We start from the raw sequence: 25,829 nt of genomic DNA on the forward strand, positions 1-25,829 counted from the left end.
CTTTAATACCTTCATATTTTTTTTTTTGCAAATCAACACCATACGTTTCCATTAAAATTATGTTATTTTAGTACTTTTCGTTAACCAAGTGTATTTACTTTTCCACTAAATCTACAGTAAATTAATTAACAAGCATTTTGAGAATCACAATTGCAATACAAAACCTTATTTATTTTAATCACTTGAAATATCCGGTTAATACACGGGTTCAAAAGCTACCTAGGAAAACGTAAATATGCTACTACTCCCCCAGCCCAGGGACCCCAATCAATGAAATAGATCCTCACCTCAGATAGATACTTCTGGCACATAGGCTTACTTCCCCTAATTCGATTTTCCCCAGATCCTTCACATTTTTCACCCCTAATTATTTTGGGATATATTAATTATATAATATTATTTGTTGTATGAATTCGTTAATTAATTGTTGTTTTCTTTCACCTTATTATATTATTATTGGATTTTAGGGCTCAATTCTCTACTACTATTATTATTTTCAATTAACATCTGTCAGTCAAATCCCAATTGTAAAATCATAAACCCTGGGTATTATCAGTTTCTCTGTTGACGTCATCAATCAGTGAAGAAATTGGAGTATACGATGCTGACGAATAATAACATTGGATTCAATTCCATTTGTTACTAGTTTTGATGGCTAATTCTCAACATCGATGCGTTTTTGGTTCGTTTTCGCTCTCGATTCGTTCAATTGAAACTGAAACCCTAACACTGTTTGAAAACAGCTCAATTTATGATTTGTTTGTTTGTTTGCAGTTGGAAATATACCGTACGATGCAACCGAAGAGCAGCTTATTCAAATCTGTGAGGAGGTTGGCCCTGTTGTCTCTTTCAGGTCTCTTAAGCTATTCAATTCACTTGAATTATTTGATTTAAATGAATAGGTATCGATAGAACACCGTTTAGTTGTAACTTATGTTGTATGTTTCAGATTAGTTATTGATAGAGAAACTGGTAAGCCTAAAGGCTATGGCTTTTGTGAGTATAAAGATGAAGAAACCGCTTTAAGTGCTAGACGCAATCTCCATGGTTATGATATTAATGGTAGACAGTTGAGAGTTGATTTTGCTGAAAATGACAAAAATCCTGATCGAACTCAGGTAAATAATTTTCATGTTCTATGTTGCTATTTGTTAGAATTACATGCTAGTTTTTTTATTAATAATTTTAGTTAATTTTATGATGGTTGTGTATGAAAAATAATATTAACGGTTCAACCTAACTTAATCCAACCCATTTGAGAGCTGCTCGTTTTGACCTGGACCTATTTGACCTGTTACATGATCCTAGGCTTGTAAACAAACTGAACAAACATGAATGGAGCATGTTTGTGTTTGTTCGTTTAACTTTAACTGAACAAGCGACCGGACACGAACTGCTAAACGAACAGGGTTTTCTTGTTTGAGTTCATTTCTTAAGCAAATGAACATGATTGTGTTTGTAAGTGTTCGTTCCTTAACGGTATAAAGGAACGGTTCACGAACGTAAGCGAACGGACATAAGTGAACATAGATGAACTAACACAACTGTGGCTAAAACCAATTAAAAGTACGAGTGAACAACAATGTGTTGAGCCTAAAAAGTTACTAAACTATACTAAATTGTAACGGCCCTAGAAAATTTAAGTTAGTATATTAACGAACGTAAGCGAACTAGCGTAAAGTAACGAACATAAACAAATTCAAACGAGAACATACAATAATTTAAATAAATGAAAGTTCACAAACATAAGTGAACAAATGACACATGCACTCATGTTCGGTCATTTAACTAAATGAACAAAAAAACGTGTTCATGTTTGTTCGTTTATTTAACGTAAACGGCCATCTCTATTATTTATGTATCGTTGTTTTAACTTTCTTGTCCTTTTTTTCAGGGTCGTGGTGGGCCTGGACTGCCTACAAATACTGGTAATGCTTAAGTTCAACTTATTTAAATAGCATGATTAATAATATAAGCGTAAACTAACATAATATTATATTAATATTTGTAACCATAGCTCCTCAAAAACAAATTGGGGGTCCGGCAGTACCTAGTGATCCTAGTTTAAACCAGGCTGTTGGTTTACAAGTGGCTATGGCTGCTGCTATTGTGATGGCTGGTACCCTTGGAAATGGTCAAACTATGAATAATTTAAGTCAAAATGGTATCCAAAGTCAACCAACATTGGGAACTGATCCGTTGACTCTTCATCTTGCTAAAATACCCAAAGGCCAGTTGACCGAGGTTTTGACTGAATTCAAGGTAACCATATTATTTTTGCATGCAGAGTTTATAAAGTTTTTAAAAGAATGTGATTAATTTCATATTGTAAATTAGCAGGTGTTAGCTACTCAAAATAAGGAACAAGCACGCCAGCTGTTACTTGCTCACCCGCAACTGTCAAAGGCGGTTTTACAGGTTATTTTATTTAGCCTTTTCTTTTAGAATTTTCGTTGAGCAAGTTAAAGGCTACTTTATAGAACAACTGGTTTATTTTTTATTTTAATTTTAATTCTGAAGTTAATAATCTTTTGGTCAATTGGTTGCAGGCTCATATTATGCTGAAGGCAGTTCCTCCTCACATGGTATGCATTTTACTTCACTAACTTTCTTTCTTCAAAGTGTGTTTATAATTCATAAAATCTCTTAGATTATTGTGTTTAGGCCTTTAAAAGAACTTACTTTAGTGAACTTCGTGAAATGTTCGGCAGGAAGTTCGTTTATGATCATTTATTTAATAAATGGACGAACATGAACGAAGAAGTTTGTTCATTTAATCAAACGAACGAACATGAACACATGCCTCATTCGTCCATTTATGTTTGTGAACGTTTGTTTATCTAAATTTGTTTATGTTTTTTTCTTTACGTAAACTTATGTACGCTAGTTTCCACTTGTTTACGTTCATTAATATATTCTTTTAAATTATTGGCTCATAACCCATTACAACCCTGAATAGTTTTAATAACATTTTAGGATCATCAAAATTTTCATCACATTACTTTTAACTAGTTTTAGGCTTTTAGCTCGCGTTAACGAACATAAACGAACACAAACATGCTCATTTTATCAACGAACTAACTCGAACAAGAACCCTGTTCGTTTAACTGTTCCTGTTTGATGATTTGTTCAGTTAAAGGTAAAACTAAAAGAACGAACATGAACATGCTCTGTTCGTCTTCGTTCGGTTTGTTTACAAGCCTATTTGTGTTCATTAAAATAAATTTTATTGAAGTATTGCATTCTTTCAACAGAAAACATATAACGTTTGTAATCATATTTATTTAACATACTAATCATCTACAAAAAAACTTTTTTTTCAAAACAAAGGAGCTTTATCTGTTATTCTTTGTTTATCTATAATGTAGTTACAGATGCCAAATGCTCAACTGCTTCCTGGTCAGCACACACATCCTCCAGTCCACAGCGGTCAACCAGGTCAACTAAATCAACTTGGTCAACAATCTTCAATTCAATCACTTTCCGGGTTGCCCCCTCTTGCTCAGAGCAAATTGCCACTTGGATTCATCCAACAATCTCAAAGTCAACCGTCCTCTACATTACTTTCCAGCCAGTATGCACAGCCTCGGTTTCAGACTCCACTGCCAGCTCAGCATTCTGTTTTACATTATTCTACATTGTCTGGACCATCAACTGCTGCAAATATTCAGTTACATCCACAGCATAGTTCTCAGTTAGTTGTTCCTATTCAGCCTTCTATTATGACTCATAAGGTACCAATAAATACTTGCATCATAGTATCATACAATATATGATTATTTTGTAGATTGGCAAAATGGGTGGGTTGTGGGTGCACTGGGTCAAAATGTGCAAGTTTATAGTACAGGTTGGGTTAAGGTCGGGTCGAGCAACATTCACCTTTTTTGGACATTTTTATATGATTAGTATTATCACTGGAACTATGTTTAGTTATTTTCTACAATAATAATCTGGTTTCTCAATTCAGTTAAAATCTTTAAATGCACTCATTTGTGCTGTTGGGTTTAAAACATAATCTAGCCCATTCATAAGTGATGTGTTGAAATTGACACCTTTTTTTATTCCAGTTAAATTCTTATTTTGCTTCTTAAATGGAAGATGATATTTCTATAATTGGGTTGTAATATTTTTTAAGGTTAATACCATAAAATACCTACATACTTTTTTATGTTACACGGAAAAAGTCTCCGAACACAAATTTGTGGCATTAAAGTCCCTCAACTCAGTCTTGGGTGTATTTATGTTCTTCAACTTTTCTGGAATGCATGTACGTGTGAGAAAAGTTTAAGATAATGACCTGTTATTTCTTAAAACGATCAAAATAAGATGGCATAATTTTTTTTGTGCAAAAATGTTTCATGTCACTTATCCAATTTTGACTGGTTTAAGAGGTAACAAGTCACTTTACATTATTCTTTTTTTTTTTTTGACAAATACGTGCATTCCAGACAAGTTTAAGGACTTTAATATACCAAGATTGGGTTGTTGGACTTTGTTTCACAAGTTTAGCGACTTTAATACGCCAAAATTGGGTTGAGACACCTTTTCGTGATAAAAAATGAAATAATGATGGTTTTATATGGTATTTACCTTATTTTTTTAATCAAACTTTGCTATTCTTTTGAACGTATTCGTTTTCTTTATAGCCTAGCTCCTCAATCGGGCCTTCGATACCAAATAATGGAAATAAAGATCATGAAAAGCCTGTACATTTATCTAATAATCCTGCTTGGGGGCTTAAAGTTGATCATCATCCAACTATGGCTTCAAGGTTACATGAAACTGCAAGCTTTAATAAAGACAAAGATCAAATTGTTCATCCTTCAAAATTGTTGAAAATGGAGGATGGAAGGGGTGCATCTTTCTCACCTGCAGATGCTAATCTTCCTGCCTCTGGTTCTTTGTCTGGAAATCATACTTTAAAAGCGGGCCCTGCAGATTCTCAAAAACCAAACCTTGAGGTATTTATCCTTTTTATTACGACTGTAGGGGTTGTAGCCGAGTTGTTTAAGCCCGAGTGACATAATATATATCGTTTTAACTATTTTATGATTAGTATTATGTAAATATACGTTTAATAGATTAAATAAAAATTGTTTAACAATGGGCTTTTTTAAGCTCGCGAGCTTACTCGAGCTCGATAAGCGAAGCTCAGGCTCGTTTATTAAACAAACTTTCTTTTAGGCTGGAGCTCGCTCGGGCTAGAGCTTGTTTAAGCTCGACTTGATTTGAGTATTCAGCGAACCGATGCCGAGTAGTTCACGGGAGGCTTGGCTCGTTTACACCCCTATACGTCTGTGATTCATATTCTTAACATGTATTATTTTTTAACTGGCTGCAGCTTCCTCCTGATGCTGAATCGGCTTTACTGCAACAAGTGTTGAGTCTGACACCGGAGCAGTTAAGTTCATTGTCTCCAGAACAACAGCAGCAAGTCATTCAGCTTCAACAGATGCTTCGACAGTCAACTTAGTCAAAGACTCGAGTCAAACTTAGTCGAGGACTCGTTGCATAGCCCGTGCCAGTTGGTGACAACATTCATCAGTCTTTAAATTTTTTGGGCATACATGTTTACAGTAGTAGTTTAGAAATCTGAGGGATCCAATTACACTTGTAAGGTTGCAAATAGATTTTGGAATATAGTTTTTTTTATTAATGTTTTGGATAACGAGTACTTGCTTTCTGTTTTTGAATATTTTGTATGGTGAATGACATTTGGCCGTCAAAACGTTTGGTTTACTTAGGAGGGTTTGAATCATTTTTTAGTTTTAATTGTCAATAACTTTAGATTATGCTATTCATAATAAATAAATAAATAACTCTAGATTATATTATGCATTATGCATAACTATATATTCCAAAATAAAAACAAATCAACAATAAAAGGTAATTTGGTTTGGTATACATGACTGGTTTTAAGTTCTAGATTGTTAAGAACACGGTTTTCTATTGATTTCAACGATTTAGGAACAATGCTTTGACAAATCTGTTATATGTTTGCATATTTTAAGATGACGAAGACTCTGCTGCATACGTGGCCGATGAACAGTCGATCGTTGATAGGTTGTTAAGAGTTGGACCGTATTTTTACATAACCAGGCAATAGAAGAATCATGGTTCAAGCTAAAGTCTGATTGGGGAATCAGGTGAGCATGTTATTAGTCAAGCCATACCCTAAATGTGCCCAAGCATTTCGTATAAATTCAATATTACTAACTTATTTTCCTAACTCAAAACATATCTAAGGGGTGCTTGAGATTCCTTATTTTACCTCCTTATAATTTTTCATTAAGTTAATAAGTTATAACATTGTAACTTATGGAACTTTTACTCTCACATCAAAAGCAATCCCAAACACCTTATTTCTCAAAAAGTTAATAAGTTATAAGTTGGTAAAAATAAGCAATCCCAAACACCCCCTAACTTGAGTTTGTCTTTTCTCTTTCATAGTCGATAATAAGTTAAAATTGTTCGGTTCTTTTTATATGAATAAGATTATTATAACAGGAGAGAAATTTATGATTTCGTCCCTTTGAAATATGGGCGGGAGACCAATGTCCCCTAATTTTTAAATTGCGCGTATTGAACCCACATATTTTTCCGATAGCCGATATGAGCCACTGCCGTTTAATGTCAAGGGTAATTTAGTAATTGAATAAATAATAATAATAACTGGGTTTAAAAAAGAAATCATTTTCCATCTCATTTAACGTCTTCACCGTCATCTTTCCATCATCATCATCCTCCGTCAACTTCCGCCGATTGCAGGTTGCACCACCGGAAACCTCAAAACTTCCGCCGTCACCACCATCTATCCATCATCATCATCCTCCGGCCATCTATTCCACCGTAACCACCACCAAACTCATCACCATTGTCGTACCATCACCATCATCTATCCATCGCGCTACTTGCAACTGTCATCACTGTTGGGTGGTTTCGTGCCAGTATCGGTTTTTCAGAGGTGTGTTATGGTGGTGGTTGCCGGTTGCAGATGGGTTATCGAGTAGTGTGGTGGTGGTGGTGCAATGGTGACGAACACGACGGTGCTCGAAGACGGTTGGTGGTGCTCGGGGTGAGGTTTCCGATGATTGATCGAATTCGAAGTAGACCTTGATGATGATGATGATGATGATGGTTTGGATTTGAAACTTTGGAAACCCTAATTGAATTTGGGGAAGATGAAGTGATAAAAGTGGTTATATATATATTTTATGTTGTATAGTTATACCAGACATCAACTTAGTTCACGTTTAGGATTGGTGGGATGTTAAACCAGAAGTCTGGGGTTCGAATCCCAGCCTTGGCATGATTTTGGAATATTATTTCTAAACTGACTAAACTGAATTAAAGGCTTATGAGTAAAATGGTCATTTCACATTTTCTAAAACAATCAACGCAAAGTCAATTGACGGCATGGCTGCATGGCTCATACTGAGCCCAACGAAAAACTATAGTAGCTCAAAACGTGCATTTTAAGAATTAGGGGTCCATTGGTCTCCCGCCCATATTTCATAGGGACGCAAATCATAATTTTCTCTTATAATAGTGTATATCTTAGAATTTAATATTGTAACAACAAAACTTCATTGGCCCCATTTTCGTTTTAATCAACTTTTTACCCATTTGTATTTTAGAAATGACACCTGCGGTTATTTTTTAGAGTAGTTATCTTAAAATTGCAAGTTTTTTAAAAATAATTCACCGTCTACTCACAATCTTCCTCCCTCTAATTATACCATCAATATGCTATACAGTATGCTTCTCAACAAAATATCGGTTATTACAAGAACACGTTCTCGGAATAATCTATACAATGGTATAACACATTATATAACTTCTTAAATTTTCAAGTAATACAACTATTATGATAATTAAACGATGCTTAATGTAGCCAAATTTGTCTTTTAAACACAATCATCTATAACAATTTAAAAAATACTTGATATTTTGCCCTCTCATCTTCCTTTACCCATAAATTTATTTTGGTTTTATTACTTAAACCAACTTTCTACCACAAGTTTTAAACTACTATAATTTTTGCATATCACTTTTTTCAAAAATTACATAATAGAAACAACCATTTATTTTCCTTAATTTGACTATAAAATTTTTATAGGAAATTTTATTTAAAAATTAACATATTATATATTTATCAGCAGCTTTCTAGTAACACAATATAAAACAAATCAATCTGGTACAGTAGTAGAAAGCCTAGGGGTATGTTTGGTTGATGGTAATGAAATGAAAGAAGAATGAAATGAGAGAATGAATGAAATGGACAGTGGAATGAAATGAATCATTACCATTTCTTTATCTTGTTTGGTTAACTTATGAGAATGAAATGAATTATTACTTTATGTTGTTTGGTATCCAAAAAATTGAATGAATGATATATAAATAATAAAAACACTCATATCCCAAAATAATTTTTTTTAGCAAAATAAAAAAAACTGCAATGGCGACGGTGATGGTAGCTACGACGATGGAAATGGTGGCGGCGACGACGACGACGATGGTGGTGGTGGCAGTCAGGGGCAGTGGTTGTGGTGGAGGTGTGGGGATGGTCAAGCGATGGTAGCATTGGTAGTGTGGCAGCGACGGTGGTGGCGATGATGGTTCGGCGGGGCGGTGACAATGATTGCGGTGGTTACGACGACGATGGTGGCGGCAGCGGTGGAAGAGGTGGTTGTGGCGACGATGATGGTGGCGATCAGGTGGTAATGGTGGCGGTAGTTGTTTTTGTTGTTAGGTGGTGGTGGTGTTGAGAAAGTATGGTGAAGAATGAATGGAACGAAAAAAAAAGAAAGGGGGGGGGGGGGAGGTGAGAATGAATGTTTAGATGGAATGAGATTCCATATGTAATGGATGATTCCATTCCACTGAACAATCAAACACTATTTTTTCCATTCCCACGTAATGAATTATTTCTCAATGGAGACCAAGGTTTAATCCCCACAAACAACATTTTGAGGAGGAATGGGTGACTCAATGAAGGAAAACTAAGATCTTTGTGATATCCAGTTCGATCGTTAGAACGCCCAGGTTTTACCATCAGTGGGTCTTCAGGCAGGCGGGTTTTCCCTGGAACTTGAGTTAACTTGGAGGGCTTAAAGGCTCCTAAGACTGGGTCGGGCCAGCTGACGGTGACTTTTTAACATTTGATCACCCCGTACGAAGTACTTAAGCAATTCTCTGTTTGTTACTCGTTAAAAATACAAATCAACAAGTAATAAAAAAACGGGAAAACCTTAATAAACAAAGGGGCAAATCTAGACAGACTCAAAAAGCATAAGGACACATCACGCAATTAACTATATTCTCTCATCAACACTGATTGTTAATATTATTATTGTGGCAATAAAAACTAGTGTTCACAGTTCACCCACTACACTCTCAACCAACAATGGCTGAAGAATCCCCAATCCGGTTCGGCATCCTTGGGTGCGCCGACATAGCCCGCAAACTCTCCCGAGCCATAACCCTCTCACCCAACTCAACCATCCACGCCATCGGCAGCCGATCACTCGACAAAGCCACCAAATACGCCCAGTCCAACAACTACCCACAGTCCGTTAAAATCTACGGCAGCTACGACGCCGTTTTGGACGACCCTGATGTTGACGTCGTGTACGTTCCGTTACCTACTAGTTTGCATATTAAGTGGGCGGTGCTTGCGGCTGAGAAGAAGAAACATGTTCTGCTTGAGAAACCCGTGGCGTTGAATGTCGGTGAGTTCGATAGGATTGTGGAGGCGTGTGAGGTCAATGGGGTCCAGTTGATGGATTCCACTATGTGGATGCATAATCCCAGGACGGCTAAGATGAAGGAGTTTCTGGAGGATCCTGCGAAATTCGGTGATTTGAAATCGGTATTATGTTAAATGAGGTTTTTGATTTTAAAGCTCTAATTTTTTAAAACTAGTTTTGGGTTTATAAATTGGGGTTTTTTTGCTACTAGGATGATTTTTTTGTTAATTATGATCATAATAAGTTCTAGGTATTGTTTTTATATGTGTTTGATGTAAGTTGGGTCTCTGGTTATGGTTAAAGTATAAGTTTTTATGTCTATAATTGTTTAAGCATATTATAGCATATACTCCTTGACATGATTTAGGCTTCTAGTACCGAATATTCGTTTTGGCCCGTTTCATTTTTAGACCACCCGCTATGGGGCACGGTGGAGGTGGTTGCTGGGTGCCGTTGGGCACGGAACACCACCAAGGGGCGCCCTTGGTGGTGGGGCACCGTTGCTGCCGATCATTGGAGAGCCCGGCGCGGAAGAGGAAAACAAGTGGCCCCCCTCTCCAACAGCTCTTTCCATCTCTCTCACACACACACATACATATGCATATATATATATATATATAAATGGGCGCCCTTGGGCCATTAAAACATTATTGGTTGGGGCTTCGATGCCCCCCCTCCCCCCCCCCCCCCGGTTTTAGTAAATTTTGTTTATTTGGCCCGTTTGAGATAGTTATAGTTTGTTGTACACTTGTACGGACTTTTTTGACATGTTTACTTTTAAGTTAGGCATGTTTAATATGATCTAGGCTTCTGGTGCGAAACATTCAGTTGACCCTTTTGACCTGTTTTGTTTTAAGTTAAGTTTGTGTATTTTTCTCGTTTGAGGATCTAGGCTTCTAAGGCTTCTAGTGTCAAATATTCATTTGACCCTTTTGACCGATTTCTATTTGAGAATTAGTTTTGCTTATTTGGCCCGTTTGAGTTGATCTAAGCTTCTAGTGGCAAACGTTCTTTTGACGTAATTGCTTGTTTCCTTTTAAGTTGGTTGTTTATTTGGTCCGTTTGAGATGATTTAAGATTTTTGAACCAAATGGTTGTTTGACCCGTTTCCTTTCTTATTAGCTAATTTTGTTCATTTGGCACATTTAAGATGCTTTAGACTTCTAGTGCCAAACATTCATTTGACCCTTTTGACGCATTTCCTTTTAGTTTACTTTTGTTTATTTGGCTCGTTTGAGATGAGCTAGCCTTCTGGTACCGAACATTCTACTTTGGCTTTGGTTGTTTGTCCAGTTTGAGATGATTCGATATAACTCATGCTGTGTACATCATTGTAGATGACTGCAACCTTTACCTTTGGTGCCGATCAAGACTTTCTAGAAAACGACATCCGTGTGAAACCCGATCTCGATGCTCTCGGTGCACTTGGAGACGCAGGATGGTACTGCATCCGTGCAATATTATGGGCAAACGACTTCAACCTGCCCAAAACTGTGACCGCTCTGCCCGGAACCATATTTAACAAAGCCGGGGTCATCATATCATGTGGGGCCGCCTTACACTGGGAGGACGGACGCGTTGCAACGTTTCACTGCTCGTTTCTTGCAAATCTTACAATGACCATCGCAGCATCGGGAACGAAAGGTAGTTTGCATTTAAATGACTTTGTAATCCCGTTTGAAGAGAAGCAAGCCTCGTTTCTGACTGCAACCGAGTCAGGGTTCACTGAGTTGGTGACCGGGTGGGTCCCGTTACCGAGTCAGCATACGGTCATGACTGAGCTTCCACAGGAAGTGCGTATGGTTACTGAGTTTTCGAGGTTGGTTAAAGGTGTTAAGAACGGTGGGGTGGTTGAGAAGATGTGGCCGACACTAAGTCGGAAGACTCAGTATGTGTTGGATGCAGTAAAGATTTCGGTTGAGAAAGGTGGGGAGGCAGTGAGTCTGAGTTGAGTTGACTCGGTTAGGGTCGGGTTGGGTTGTGATTAAGTTTGGTGTCCATGGTTGAGTGTGAAAAGATGTTTTAAGTGTAGAATAATGTTGCAAGCTTGTACTCGTATGATAATGGATGATTTATGAGTTAATGCAACGGGTGTCGTTTTTATTTATTTGTTGGTTTCAACATGCTTTTGCGGTTCGGTCACACTTTATTGAACCATCATATACGATGGTTAGATGTGGTATTGTGCGGGCCGTGTTTGTGGGTTGGCGGGTTGAACCCGAAACAGATCAAAAAGTTTTACATGAACCATAAATATCAACTCTGAAAAAATATTTTATTTTAACCTTAAATATTAATACTCTGAAAAGGTTATTTTATTGCAACTTATGCTATTCACATTCTTTTTATCGACCTATACCCACATATACAAATTCGTAATTTGTTTAAAGCCAACTTGGGAGAGTCACTCCTCGAAGCTTTCCTTTACAAATGTTTACGAATTCGAAAATATTACGACCTATACCCGCATACGGCAATGGAGACTTGATCCTCATAAACTTGGCTGCAAAAAATTATCTTTTTTGGTGGTTAATACGTGTTGCACGCCAGGTGTTCGACGAAATTACGACTTACATTCGGATAAGTTAAAGGTTGTTTACTTGCATTTGGGTGCTTAAGGGGGTATTTTGAGTTGGAGTTCTACCCAATTTGCTTTATTTTGGAGTTATACCTGCCTCCTCTTATGCCTTAGCGGTTGTTGTGGGGTGCTAGATGGGGGGTGAGCAACTCGTAGTTGCTCCCCTCCTTCGAGTGTGAGGGGTTTGGTCTTTGATTCTTGCTCTAACTCATCTCGAGTCGGGGTCTTTAGGGGTCCGTTGTCTTTTGTGATTTGTTTGTTTTCTGTTCTCGTGTGTACATGGCTACCATAAAAAGAATTCGGAACGTAAATACAGGAGGGCTTGGTCCTAGCTCCACTAACGGTTTAAGGCCATGCCCCTTTAAGCATTTCCACGAGTGTAAGGATGGTAGACCTGGGTCCTCTGGGTTTTTCCGCTTACTTGAGCACATGCAAGGTACCCATTTCAAAACGGATACTCGGAAGAACCTTTTAAAAGATGCTATCTCCAAGGATTTGGACATTTTTATAGATGTTGGGGAAGCCCTTCGGGCGGGAGATAAATGGTTATGTGGGAGGTGCATGACGTTGCATGCCCTTAGCAGGGGGTGCAAGCATGCTGATGGTGTCTATTCTTTTTCTGTGGATTCTGGAGATGCTGGAGAACTCATCGTTGGGATCCAGAAACCTAATCGTGTGTCTGTGGATAGGGACCCAGGTCCATCTGTAGGAGTGGTTGGGGATGTATCCCTTTTGGAACGGGTTTTCTCCCTTCCCATTCAAACGGTTAAGAGCATCCCCCTAAGTTGTCGTTTGGCGTTTGCTCAGACTTTGGCATGCGCTTTACGCAAGGTAGTGGATTCACCAGGCTCGATTGAGAATTGGGTTAAATTACTATTGTTGCCGCGCTGTACTTTAAAGGTGGTGAAACCTTCCACTAGGCAGGAACGCAGGTCAGGGAATCGAAAGTCTTTGCAATGTAGTAGCATTCAGCAAGCACTTGCGGTGTGTAAAGATGGATCTGGTTTTGCTGACTTGGTTCTTTCTTTCTTTGATAACGTGGGGGGAAACACTTTTTCTAAAAGAGAGGTGGGAGGGTTCTGAAAACAGACTCAATATTAAACAATGTCTCAGGAAAGTCAGGGATGGTCATTTCAAAGCTGCAGTCAAGGTATTATGCTCAAGTGGGGTTGCCCCTCTAGGAGATTCAACCATGAAAGCCCTCATTGATAAACACCCAGTGGTGCTGCCTCCGTCCTTGCCTTCTAGCTTTGTCGCCCTGCCTACTCTCTCTGTGGATGGGGACTGTGTGCTTAGATGTATCCGATCATTTCCTAAAGGGACCTCGTGCGGGAGAGACGGGATGCGGGCGCAACATTTGTTGGACGCTCTTAGTGGTGAGGGATTAGTGACTTCCATGGGTCTGCTCTCAGCCATCACTGAAGTCGTCAACTTATGGCTAGGGGGTCTGTGCCCCAAGGTGCTCGTTGAGTTTATTGCTTCGGCCCCCTTACCCCTTTATTAAAGCCGGATAATGGAATTCGGCCAATTGCTGTGGGGGCTATCTGGCGTAGGTTGGTTTCTAAAGTGGCTATGAACATGGTTGGGAAGGAAATGACTCAGTATTTAGGGGACTTTCAGTTTGGGGTAGGGATCCCTAATGGGTCAGAGGCGGTGCTTCACAGCGCGAACCGGTTTCTTAACTCCTTTCACGCGGACGGTTCTTTAGCTATGCTTACCGTGGACTTCTCCAACGCCTTCAGTATGGTCGACCGCACGGCCCTTCTCCGGGAGGTTCATCATCATTGCCCGTCTATCTATCTATGGGTCCAGTTCCTTTATGCCCAGCCGGCTAGGTTGTACGTTGGTGATGACTGTATCGGGGCTACTACTTGGGTTCAGCAGGGAGACCCCCTGGGCCCCTCCTCCTTGCCTTAGCATTACACCCTCTTGTTCTCCGGGTACAAAATGAATGTAACCTCCCATTTCATGCTTGGTACTTGGATGATGGGACTATTATTGGTGGTGCCAAAGAAGTCGCTAAAGCCCTATCAGCTCAATAAGGCCATCATTAGGGCTTCAACTTAATATTAAGAAAACCGAGGTTTTTTGGCCAGCGTGTAATGGAGTGAAAGTTAAAGATGGGCTTTTCCCTAGTGGGATTGGTAGACCAGAGAGAGGGGTAAAGCTCCTTGGAGGGGCTGTTAGTCGAGATCCCTACTTTATTAAGGAGTTGGCGAGGCGGAGAGCATCTCGTGCGGTTGATCTTTTGAAACTCTCACCTTGCCTTAGGGATCCCCATATCGAACTCCTCCTGCTTAGGTCTTGCATTGGGGTTGCTAAGTTGCTTTTTGGGTTACGAACATGTCACCCCCATATGATGGATGATGCGGTATCCTGTTTTGATAAGGGGCTTCGAGAAGCCATCGAAGACATAGTTGTATGTGGAGGCCCGTTCTTTGGTGAGCTTCAGTGGCGACTTGCATATTTACCGATGCACTTGGGGGGTTTAGGCCTTCTTTCGGCTCATGATGTTGGGGTTTACGCTTTTGTAGCGTCGAGGACTCAGTCTTGGAAGCTACAGAATCACATTTTAAGGAATAGCGGAGTTGTCGACCTGGACTCAGACTACGTGCAGGCCCTGGAACGCCTAAATGGCGCTCTCCCAGACTTTGACATTGGCGGTTTCTCTAATAAGGACACCGCCCCACCAAAGCCTTAAAAAACTTTGACGAACGCCCTTTTTGGCAAAATCGCTCAGAGCCTGGGAGAAGTTTTTGGATTGTCCCCCCTACAGAAGGCGGTTATTGAATGCTTACAAGGTCCTCATGCCCAAGATTTTCTGACCGTTATCCCGATTGATGACTTGGGCCAAAGCATGTCTGCGGTCGAGTATTGGGCCATTCTTAAGTACCGTTTGATGGTCCCAATGTACCTAGAAGACGAAACATGTCCGATCTGCCGTAAGGCTTGCCTGGATAAATTCGGAGAGCATGCGGTTCATTGCAAGGAGATGCCTGGGTTCAAATACCGACATGATTGGGTGTGGGACGTTCTTTGGGACATTTTAAGGCGAGCTGGGATATCAGCTAAAAAGGAAGCCCCCGTAAACTTCCTTACAGACCCCACGGAAGGGAGATCCACTCTACGACCGGCAGATTTGCTCGTCTTTGGTTGGGCTGGGGGAAAACACGCTTGTGTTGACCTCACAGGGGTATCTCCTTTAGCTGGTTTGAGGGATAATGGGTTTGTAGCTGAGCAAGCAATGAAAAGGGCTGAAACGAAGAAGGTGGAGAAACATGCTAAAGCCTGCGAAGAGAACCAACATGTTTTTGTCCCTCTGGCTTTTGATACCTTTGGCTCCTTGGCACCGGAAGCTATCCGTTTCCTAACCAGGGCCCAACGGGTTGTGCATAGCAATGTGTCGACTCCAAAGGGGCATTGGTATGTCTTTAGCAGGTTAGGGTTTGCAATTCAGAAATGGGTGGCGGCGCAGCTTGTTGCCCGCCTACCTGTTATGTTGATGTAATATCTATGTTTCTTAATAAATATATATAAAAAAATTCTTATTAATCATTAAAAAAATATTATATCAGATCTATATTCAAAAATAAAAAACTAATTTTGATTTCAAGCATATATCTAACGAATAAATAAAAATAATAGGTAACACTTGTTAGTCTAGACCATCTAATTTTTTGTTTATACGTGTCACTCTCTTATTAACTACGACATTAAATAATATGATATTAAAAAAAATATATTTTTCGAATAGTTAAAAAGTAAAATTTAATTATGAACTAGAGCATAAAAACAAACACGTGTGAATGTGAGGATACGTGTCAATAATCCTAACTGTCAATAACTAACTGTTATATTAAAAAATTATTAAAACCATCTGCAGTGAAATTATATGAGTAACCGTAACTTTTGAATTAATATATATGTAATACTTATTATTTAAATATGGATAGTTTTTATATCATTATCCAAAATATACAATATGAAATTAGTTATTAATTTTCTTAATAAACTTTATATGTTTATTACTTAAGAGCTTCTATATAAGTCTTCACGTATAACTAGGTTCAAAATAATACTCGTCAAAGTCTTTTTTGTTAAAACACTTTCTTGATAACTGTATGTATTAACAGATTAAATTATTTTTTATTTGATGTGTAATACGTGTGTTTATTCAACCCGTCTAGTCTAATACACATGTTTTTTAAAAGACTAATGTATAAACTATTAGTCCATACCCAATCTATTAGTCCAAACCCAATGTGATATACTTATGGTGAATTTTTGACATGGATGATTGATTGGATAAGAGAGAGAGAGAGAGAGGGAAGAGAGTAAAACGAGCTGATATTAACTCACCAAAGCAAACACGTATTTGGCTAACTCCCAGACACTTTACTGATCAAGAAAACTATCTCAAAAACTTGTTTACAATATTTGAAATTCTAACTCGGTTAGACTTTTGATGAACCCTGACTCGGTTGTATCTCGTGTGTTCTATAACTTAGGTCATTTCATATTCACCGACTTGTGAATACGGTTCAAAATTACCAATAGATCGAGAATAGAAATTTTTTTTGCTAACTGCATGCATTTGTGATGTGAGTAAGAATGAGAGAGAAAATTTAGACAATATAGAAAGGGCGAAATGAAAGAAAATGTATGAAGATGGTGATATGAAATGCATTTAACTATTTAGCGTTTGACATCATTGGCGAAGTTTCATTGAGGCCTGGGGTGGTCCCGACACCCCTGTTTTTGTGCGCAGTAGTGTAAATTTACCCGTTTTCAGCCGAAAATTTTTATACGTAGTTTAAGTTTAGCCTTTTTCGGGCGAAAATTTGAGCCCGCCCCCGCGTTTGTGAAATTTTGTATATATTTTGAGCTTGGCCCCCCAGTGCCTCAGTCCAAGCTTCGCCACTGTTTGAGATGGTCCTATATTTAATCTGTGTAGTAGACATGCATGATTCCAACCTAGTCATTAATATATCCTTGAACTAAGACCATTCGTAGTGGAGGGTTATGGGGCGGCTTTATGGCCCATAACTCTGGGAAACACCGCCCCCTCCAAGTTATGGGGTTTTTTTATTTTGGAAGTTATACACAAAACGCCCGATAATGACACTAAAATCAAAAAAGAGTCGTTACTTTTACTTTTAAGAATTAAAAAAAAAACAAATAAACAAAGTTATGGAGGCTTTATGACTACACTTGTTTTTTGTAAAAAGCCATAAATCTGATTGGGCGTCACGTGACGCATAACGCCCAGGGGTGGGACTTTATGACTACTCATGGTCTAATAGATTGAGTTTCATTAAAGAAAATACTTGTTAGACCATGAGTAGTCATAAAGCCCGTGATCAAGGCATTATGCGTCACGTGGCACCCAGTCAGAGTTATGGCTTTATACAAAAACATGGTGTAGTCATAATGCCCCACCCCCGGGCATTATGCGCCACGTGGCGCCCATGGACGGGGACGGTTGCCATCGGGGCGGTAGATGGGTTCGGTTGTGGATTTTGGTTGCTTGCGTTGCCTTGACGGGCAAATTGACCGAAACTGAGAACATTTTGGTTGTTATTCGGAAACATTTTGGTAGTATTGTAGTAGAAATAATTGTGTTATATTTGGTAGAGAAACAGAAGAGTAGTGTTAAAAAAATGAGGTTTAGGTTGGTTTTTATAATGTAGATTTTAGTTAAAAAGTTTTGTTTTTTTGTTTTTTTTTGTAATACAAACTTTCCAACGGTAACATAGCTTCAAACGGTAACTTTTTTCGATTTTTGAGCCAATTTCAACGTTATATATAAAACGTTACAAAAAATAATTTCACAAAACGCCCGGGGGGTGGGGGGGGGTGTACCCCCGGCATTGTACCCTATAACGCGAGCAAAACTCGCCGAGTACGGATGGTCTTAGAATAAGTGAACAACCTAGCTATAGGCAATGGTTTCAAATTTCAATTAATCTCGAAACGGACATAGTGATAAAGTTTTAGTTAATTACAATAACCAGTTTTTGAATCAAGTGAAAACTTTTGTTGTGTTGTTTTCAAAATATCGTTTTTATAAGTATGTCGATTAATGTGTGAAAGTAAAACGAGGTGGCACGTACCATTACATTTTGTGATTTAGATATTATTCCTAAACGTAAGGGCAGCTATTGCTAGTGCCTCTCCATGGAGATGTGTGCCCAAACTTCCACAACTCAATGCAAGTGTGAACAAGTCATTCACCAGCACATTTAACGAAAACGAGATTAAAATAAAAATCAAGTGTTAATTTGATAATCAAATGAAAACACTTGTGTATTTTAAACATTTTTAATAGAAACTTAAGAAAAGAAATATCCAATACACTGCAACTGCTTAATTCTTGGCAAATTAAAAGAAAAAAAAAACAGAATTAATTACACGAATGGACGTATATCTGTGTCGTGTTTAAATATGAGAAAAGGTTAAAAGGAAATCAAAAAGATTCACTTCACCTAATCGTCATCACTATCACTATTACTATCATCATTTATTCATGTATGAAAACGGTCCCTTATAGGTCCAAGACATTTCCTCTCTCTCACTCTGTCTAAAAAACAAAGACTACCTTCTCTTTCTTGCTTGTTGACGAGTTTAAGGTTTCGACAATTTAGTTAATTGGATTGTGGATGGGTCCATTTTATATACACTTTATTGCATACTATTTAGTTGTTACAGGTTGTATTACATTTGAATTTGTTTATATAATTTGTATTGTATGAAACAAAAAAGCCAAACATAAACTACGCAAGGCGTACATGAGATTTAGAGATGCTAACAATAATCAAATCAAACTTCATGATACCATATAATTCATGATACCATATAACTTCTAATATTATTTCTGTGAGTGAAGACACGTGTCGACGGCTTATGCATTCTTCTTATTACACTTTAATTATTTTATTTATTTACTAGGTTATAAACCCGTGTATTACACAGGTCTGGATATCAATACATTTTAAAATTAAAAATAATGTATAAATGATAAAATACAAATTGTATTTAACAATGTTTCATTTACAATTACGTATCAATCTCACGAATACACATGCTATTTAACAATGCCACATTTACAATACATATTAATATCACGAGTACACATGCAGGTCTTATATACTTCCGTAGTAACCAATTATAACTTCAAATTCCCATCCATGTCTTATATACTCAGGTAGACTGATAGCCGATTATAACTTTATGTTTCTGTAATGAAGATAATTCTAAGTGTGAGCTTAAGTGTAATCAAAACATCCATGCTCATTTAAGTATATATATATTAATGCCTAGCTATAAATATCATATGTTGGTCATTCTTAAACGGGTTTGGCTCTTCAAATTATAAAAAAATGATTATCGTAATTGCGACTTATTTTAATTACGTTTGCCTCCATTATAGTATTCACACATTAACATTTTAAACTACATTTAGTTTCTTTCAGTTTCTCCTAAGGCTCCTAAACACCCGATCATCTCATCGCCTACAATTGTTATATAAATTAAGGCACATGCTTTAGGTTCATATACTTTAATACATGAAATACTTGTTCGGGATTTCTTGAGCATCCTTCCCTTCTCTTACAATGCAAAAATAGCTGCAAAAACTTTCTGTTAAATAAAAACAAATGCTCCAACAATTGGATTCCAATCTTCAAAATAACATATTTAAAACCTATTGTCTCTACTTAGTAATTGATCAAACATAAGCATAAACCCAAATCCCATTTGAAGAGACCCACCTAAAAATGGAATCTGCCTTTAAAATCAATAATATAATGTCTAAGCCATTTTCTCATTATTATTCTTTAATAATAATAAAAATAATAATACTAATAATAATATATACATAAACTGTAATGTTTTTATTAACAAATTAACGGGTATAATCGATACCCACAGGGTGTCTGATACCTGATGGTGATTAACCGATAAATGCCTAATGGTTGTTTGACCATTGACCTAACCTTCCCCAGAACCATTTAACATAGACCTAGAACCGGACCAATAACAGAAGGGTCAATATGTTTTTAAAGCAGGTATGGTGGGACAGTATGCAAGTCCTACGTAACGGGCTGCAATTTAATGACTTTAATCTACCAGGTCAACAAACGAAAAAAAAAACATAGAAACAACAAATGACTCAAAATTACCTATTGATACATTGTATAAACATCTCTGGTCCACCAAGTTCATTTACTTTTCCCATGCTCAACAACTACAGAAGTGGCACCAGTGAGCGAAATACACACAAATTGAATCCTGTAAACAACATATATATAACAAAGTGTTGAAAAAACACATTTCACTTAAGTTAGTAACTTTCATGTGTAGCAATACATTTTTATAATGGAGGAAAGAAGTTATTATTATTTATTTTTGGCAAACAGAGCCCAAGCATTCAAGATCCTATCTTCATTACCAACCATCCCAGCACTGAAAAAGCTCATTTCCTGGAGAAACTGGTTGAATGAGATTTCTTAAAAGTAGCCTAAAATGAAAGAGTTAAACGGGTCATCATTCACCCAAAGTGTATCTTAAGTAAATATTACATTTAAAGTCATTTTGTTCAAAAATTTGCTCCACTGTTATATTATAATTACAGTAAACAATTTATATTTTTCAAACAAAAAGATCTTCATTTTCAAACAATTTATGTTCTTTAAAAATAGTTATGCGCATTTCATTAATAAAAAGCAACAAAAATTATAAAGGGCAACCGTAAGCTCGGTTCACATGGCTGGTTCCAAACCAAAAACCGAACCATCAAACCAAGGTTTCTAAACCGTGAACCAAAGAATACAAACCTTGCGTGTAGACCAGAAAATTCTTAATTTTTTTTATTGTTTTAACGTATAGATACTTAACAGTTACACTTTTACAACAGATTATTAAGTATTATATAAAACAATAACATTTTAATTACAAGTCTTTCGTCAATTTCCTTTTTAGTTTTAAGTGTTGGCATAAGATACCAAACCACTTTAGTTTATTACATAAAACACATTTTAATAAAACAAATACTAAATGGGGTTAAACTCGCGAACCAACCTGGTTGACCCGAACACACCCGTTTATAGCTAAACGGATTCATGGGTTTTATCTGAAACTGACCCAAACACGTTTATACCAAACCCAAACCCGCAAATTTCATAACCGGTTCGTGTCGTATCCTATCCAAAACATGTTTTAAGTGATCAACAAATTGATGACAATTGGTACCGTCCATATTTCTCAATCCCAACACCTCTAGTAATCTCCCAAAGCTTCATAGAACCATCATTATCCTATCCAAAACATGTTTCAGTTGACCACAAAATATTAAACTATTGAAGAATTAAGAAAAGACCAAATTAATGCTACCTTAACCTTACTGATTCAAGAAACACAAACAATATTTTTCCATCTTTCCCAACTGGAATTTGATCTGTTTGTCCATAACTGTTAATACCCTGAACCAAAAATTGAATCTTCAGAGAAGTGACATAAAACAAACTCTAAAAGAACAAACAAATCCGAGCAAATGATGTTCATCACGGGTTTAAGATAACCGTAGGCATTTTAAAAATAAAATCTAAGAAGCATTGAAGAAATCAAACCTTATCATCTCCAATGCTGGAGGCATTTGAGGCACTGAAGTATGAAGTAACAGAAGTTGGATAGTTTTAAGGTGCACATAAGATAGATATCAACAACCTTATGAAGGTCTGTCGTGACAACCATGCATTTTGGGTAGATACAATCCACCTGAAAAGTTAATAAATGGTGAGTGGCGTGAGCGATCATTATTAATAGAATACATATTTGATGTATATTAGGATTGTAATTGTATTTATATTAGACTATGATTCTTGTATTTATTATCTATGTAAGGAGATGAATGAAAGGAGAAACATTCAAGCCAAATATTATCTTTCAATTATCAATTGAAGGGAGGTACGTAACGATGTCGGTTTATCTATACGATCGTGGATTCGATTTATCTGGTCACAAGAAACCAACCGCTTAACAACTTCTCTTCCTAAAATCTAACCGTCAAAATGCTTGAAGCATAGGCATAACACGTGTCAACACAATATAAAGTGAAAAATTAAAGTATAGGCTGATTATAAAGACGTCAATTGTCCCAAAACCTTTTATTTTATTATAATAGAGATTTATTATTATTATTATTTAAACACATAACTACAGATCGTTTTAAGGATGACATTGTACGTGTACGTTTTCGGCTTTTTTATTACTCAGACTAAGTTTTACCATATTAATTTGTTTTTTCAAGACCACTACATATATATTTGTTTGGTTAATAAGATCTGTGTGCTAATACATAATACCTACTTTACCTTTAAAAATAGTTTACGTGGCATTAAAATCAAGGTTTTGATTGGATCCGAAATTCATTGGTACACGACTTTCATAAAAAGTATACCACGAAAGCACATAGATGTTTACCACTTTTTAGATAACCTAGGAAATCTTATACTTTTCAAACCAATCGATTGCTTCCTATTTCACAACATGTTACCTATTTAAACAACCATAATCCTGTCAACCGTTATTCCACACCAAAACAACTCAACTTCCACACACACTCATGGCAACAATAATAACCTCATATCATGTAGACATGATCAATTGGTGGTTGATTACTTACCCTACCTTTGTTGAAACATATACTTTATGCATCACTTTTGTATTATTTTATGGTGTCATAACGTTTGTGGCTCTTGCCGCTGTGACATGGACGTTAACATGTCATGGAGGACCAGCATGGAAAAACGGACGCACCTGTATGGGGCGTGTTTCCATTTCAAGCCCTCTAGGGCTTCCTGTGTTTGGAAGCTTGCTATGTTTGGTTCATGATTTACCTCACCGCACTCTTGCGTGCATGGCTCGTTCTAGCCAAGCAGCCACCCAACTCATGGCTATTAGTGTTGGCTCAACCCCTACCGTGGTTGCTTCGGACCCACAAACGGCTCGTGAAATCTTAACCTCCCAACACTTTGCAAACCGTCCTATCAAACAGTCAGCTAGGCTGTTAATGTTTAACCGAGCTATTGGTTTTGCACCAAATGGACCCTATTGGAGACTATTGAGAAGAATTGGTTCATCTCATCTCTTTGCTCCTAAGCATATTTCCGCACACGAACATGCACGTGTGGATATATGTACTTCTATGTTAAATAACATTGTTAAGGAACAATCCTTGCATAGTTTTGTTGTACTAAGAAAGCACTTGCAAAGTGCTTCTTTGAACAATATAATGGAAATTGTTTTTGGCAAAAGTTACAACAAAAATGGGGATGTTCATGAGTATATGGAACTTCAAAAGATGGTGAGAGAAGGGTTTGAGCTTTTAGGGGCATTCAACTGGTCCGATCATTTGTCGTGGTTCAACTACTTTTATGACCCTTTTCGTGTTAAAGAAAGATGTGTCGCTCTTGTCCCTCGAGTCCACAAATTTGTTAAAAAGATAATCCATGAACACAAACTCAGAGGCTCAGTGAATCGCGGTGAGGATTACGACTTTGTTGATGTGTTACTCTCTTTAAGTGATGAAGAGATGCTTAGTGAGGATGATATGGTGGCCATCTTATGGGTTAGTGACATCTTTCCTTTATATATATATATGTTGTTATATATCCTTTTATCTATTTGTACATTTAACTCCTTTGAATTATATGAATAAACTAATAATAAATTGGTTGCCAATAATTTAGCTAATAGTTTATATTTGTTTCTTTTTCCTTGGACATTACAAAAACAGTAAAAACTATTATATGCCATATACGTGTTCTTCTATCATTAAAAGTAATTATACTTTGACAAGCATCAAGGGAATGTCCTTCGACAAAGACATTTTTTAATTGTAACGTGGACCTTGGTAGTTGTTTTAGTGACTTAGTGTATCTAATAAAGTAATGATTCCAAGATTCATTTTACCGACCAAATATTGAAAAAGTTGATGATTTAGCGTGTAAGAGTCAATTTCTTTATTTTATATTTTTAGTATGTCAAAACCTTTTCATATCATTTTAAAATTCTTCTGTTTAACCAATCAAAAGGTGGTGTAGTGAATTAAGCATTTATGAATTTTGAATATTGAATATTGAATATTGATTTCACTAGTTTTCTAACATATATACCTTTTCTTTTTAACACAATATGATATAACATGGTCTCCTTTGTTAGCAAGATAATTCTTATGTAATATTGATCTCATGGTACCAAAAAAGCGAAAAAAAGAAACATCTTCACTTAAACTAATTAATCAAATATAACTCAATGTTTGTAGTTCATTATCATTGTTATTACTTGATACAAGTTACATAGTGACATTATTAATTTATATTCTTCTTACATGTATATTTATAGGAAATGGTATTTCGTGGCACCGATACAATAGCTCTTCTCGTCGAATGGGTCATGGCCGAACTAGTGCTAAATCAAGGCATCCAATCCAAGCTTCGATTTGAACTTGACACTAATGTTACAGGCAACAAAAACCTCAACGATGCTAAAATAACCAAACTACCCTACCTTCAAGCCGTTATCAAAGAAACCCTTCGTGTCCACCCACCGGGCCCACTCTTATCATGGGCTCGTCTTTCAACATCAGATGTCCATCTCACCAATGGCATGGTTATCCCATCCAACACGACTGCCATCGTCAACATGTGGGCCATCACACACAACCCTGACATATGGGAATGTCCGTTTGTGTTTGATCCAGATAGGTTCATGCCGTCTTTGGGTGGCTCTAGTTTGGATGTAAGGGGTGGGGACCTTAGGCTTGCACCATTTGGAGCGGGTCGTAGGGTTTGCCCCGGTATGAACCTTGGTATGGTTACGGTTAGCCAGTGGGTGGCGAAGTTGGTTTACAACTTTGAGTGGGTTCGAGACATGGCTCACCCTGTTGACCTAAGCGAGGTGCTGAAACTCTCTTGTGAAATGAAGAAACCTCTATGTGTAAAAGTTGTTGCTAGAAGTGATGTTTCTGCAATGATGTAAGGGTTTGTGAGTGTTTTATTGTGTGCAAGTACTCTCTTTTCAGCCTCTAGGGGTGAGTAAGAAGTTAAATAAAGAATTGAGAGGGCAAGATGTTATTCATGTTGTATCATAGGGTTGATTTATCTTTATGTGCTACCTGTTGAAATGATTAATGTATTGTGTAACCTGCTTGTAATTTGTTTAAGTTATGTGTCAAAACTAATATAATTAAGTGTTCAAGTATTGGAGAGGTATTTCTAGCACATAAATGTATTTCAAAGTCACCAATGTCAAAGAATCAATACAAAACAACAATTTACAATATTAAAGATGTATGCCAACAATAACATGGAAACTTAATAAAAGAAAGATTTGCATTATGTATCATATATTTTAACAGTTTGAATATATAAGCAATTATAAAGCACATACACGAGAAGACCAATCACCATAACAATCCTAATATATACAAAAGGAAATCAAAC

At 37.2% G+C, this 25,829-nt stretch overlaps 3 protein-coding genes across 3 annotated transcripts; all 3 read left to right on the forward strand.

Annotated features, from left to right (window-relative positions):
* Window positions 1-288: 288 nt before the first annotated feature.
* On the forward strand, window positions 289-5,752 carry LOC143588260 (cleavage stimulating factor 64-like). Its single transcript, XM_077069319.1, has 10 exons — window positions 289-682; window positions 775-853; window positions 950-1,118; window positions 1,895-1,928; window positions 2,018-2,262; window positions 2,341-2,418; window positions 2,550-2,585; window positions 3,369-3,734; window positions 4,647-4,961; window positions 5,342-5,752. The coding sequence occupies exons 1-10, from the start codon at window positions 652-654 to the stop codon at window positions 5,471-5,473; spliced, it is 1,485 nt and encodes a 494-aa protein (XP_076925434.1). The 5' UTR covers window positions 289-651; the 3' UTR covers window positions 5,474-5,752.
* Window positions 5,753-9,406: 3,654 nt separating this feature from the next.
* On the forward strand, window positions 9,407-11,856 carry LOC143588261 (putative oxidoreductase At4g09670). Its single transcript, XM_077069320.1, has 2 exons — window positions 9,407-9,871; window positions 11,087-11,856. Exons 1-2 carry the CDS (start codon window positions 9,407-9,409, stop codon window positions 11,699-11,701), a joined length of 1,080 nt encoding a protein of 359 aa, XP_076925435.1. The 3' UTR covers window positions 11,702-11,856.
* A 10,886-nt stretch (window positions 11,857-22,742) lies between these two features.
* On the forward strand, window positions 22,743-25,617 carry LOC143588269 (cytochrome P450 78A7-like). Its single transcript, XM_077069323.1, has 2 exons — window positions 22,743-23,953; window positions 24,730-25,617. The coding sequence occupies exons 1-2, from the start codon at window positions 22,949-22,951 to the stop codon at window positions 25,363-25,365; spliced, it is 1,641 nt and encodes a 546-aa protein (XP_076925438.1). The 5' UTR covers window positions 22,743-22,948; the 3' UTR covers window positions 25,366-25,617.
* Window positions 25,618-25,829: the final 212 nt, after the last annotated feature.

This window comes from Bidens hawaiensis, unplaced genomic scaffold (assembly GCF_021521415.1).
Source record: "Bidens hawaiensis isolate Kalapana, Puna unplaced genomic scaffold, B.hawaiensis_p1.1 tig00036290_1, whole genome shotgun sequence".
NCBI lineage: Eukaryota > Viridiplantae > Streptophyta > Magnoliopsida > Asterales > Asteraceae > Bidens > Bidens hawaiensis.

Excerpts from the sequence above, each read along its gene's own strand:
- LOC143588260 (XM_077069319.1), top strand. The coding sequence starts at position 652 with ATGGCTAATTCTCAACATCGATGCGTTTTTG. Across the intron at positions 854-949 it reads GGCCCTGTTGTCTCTTTCAG|ATTAGTTATTGATAGAGAAA; the intron begins GTCTCTTAAGCT and ends TGTATGTTTCAG. Across the intron at positions 1,929-2,017 it reads TGGACTGCCTACAAATACTG|CTCCTCAAAAACAAATTGGG; the intron begins GTAATGCTTAAG and ends TTGTAACCATAG.
- LOC143588269 (XM_077069323.1), top strand. The coding sequence starts at position 22,949 with ATGGCAACAATAATAACCTCATATCATGTAGACATGATCAATTGGTGG. Across the intron at positions 23,954-24,729 it reads ATATGGTGGCCATCTTATGG|GAAATGGTATTTCGTGGCAC; the intron begins GTTAGTGACATC and ends GTATATTTATAG.
- LOC143588261 (XM_077069320.1), top strand. The coding sequence starts at position 9,407 with ATGGCTGAAGAATCCCCAATCCGGTTCGGCATCCTTGGGTGCGCCGAC. Across the intron at positions 9,872-11,086 it reads AATTCGGTGATTTGAAATCG|ATGACTGCAACCTTTACCTT; the intron begins GTATTATGTTAA and ends ACATCATTGTAG.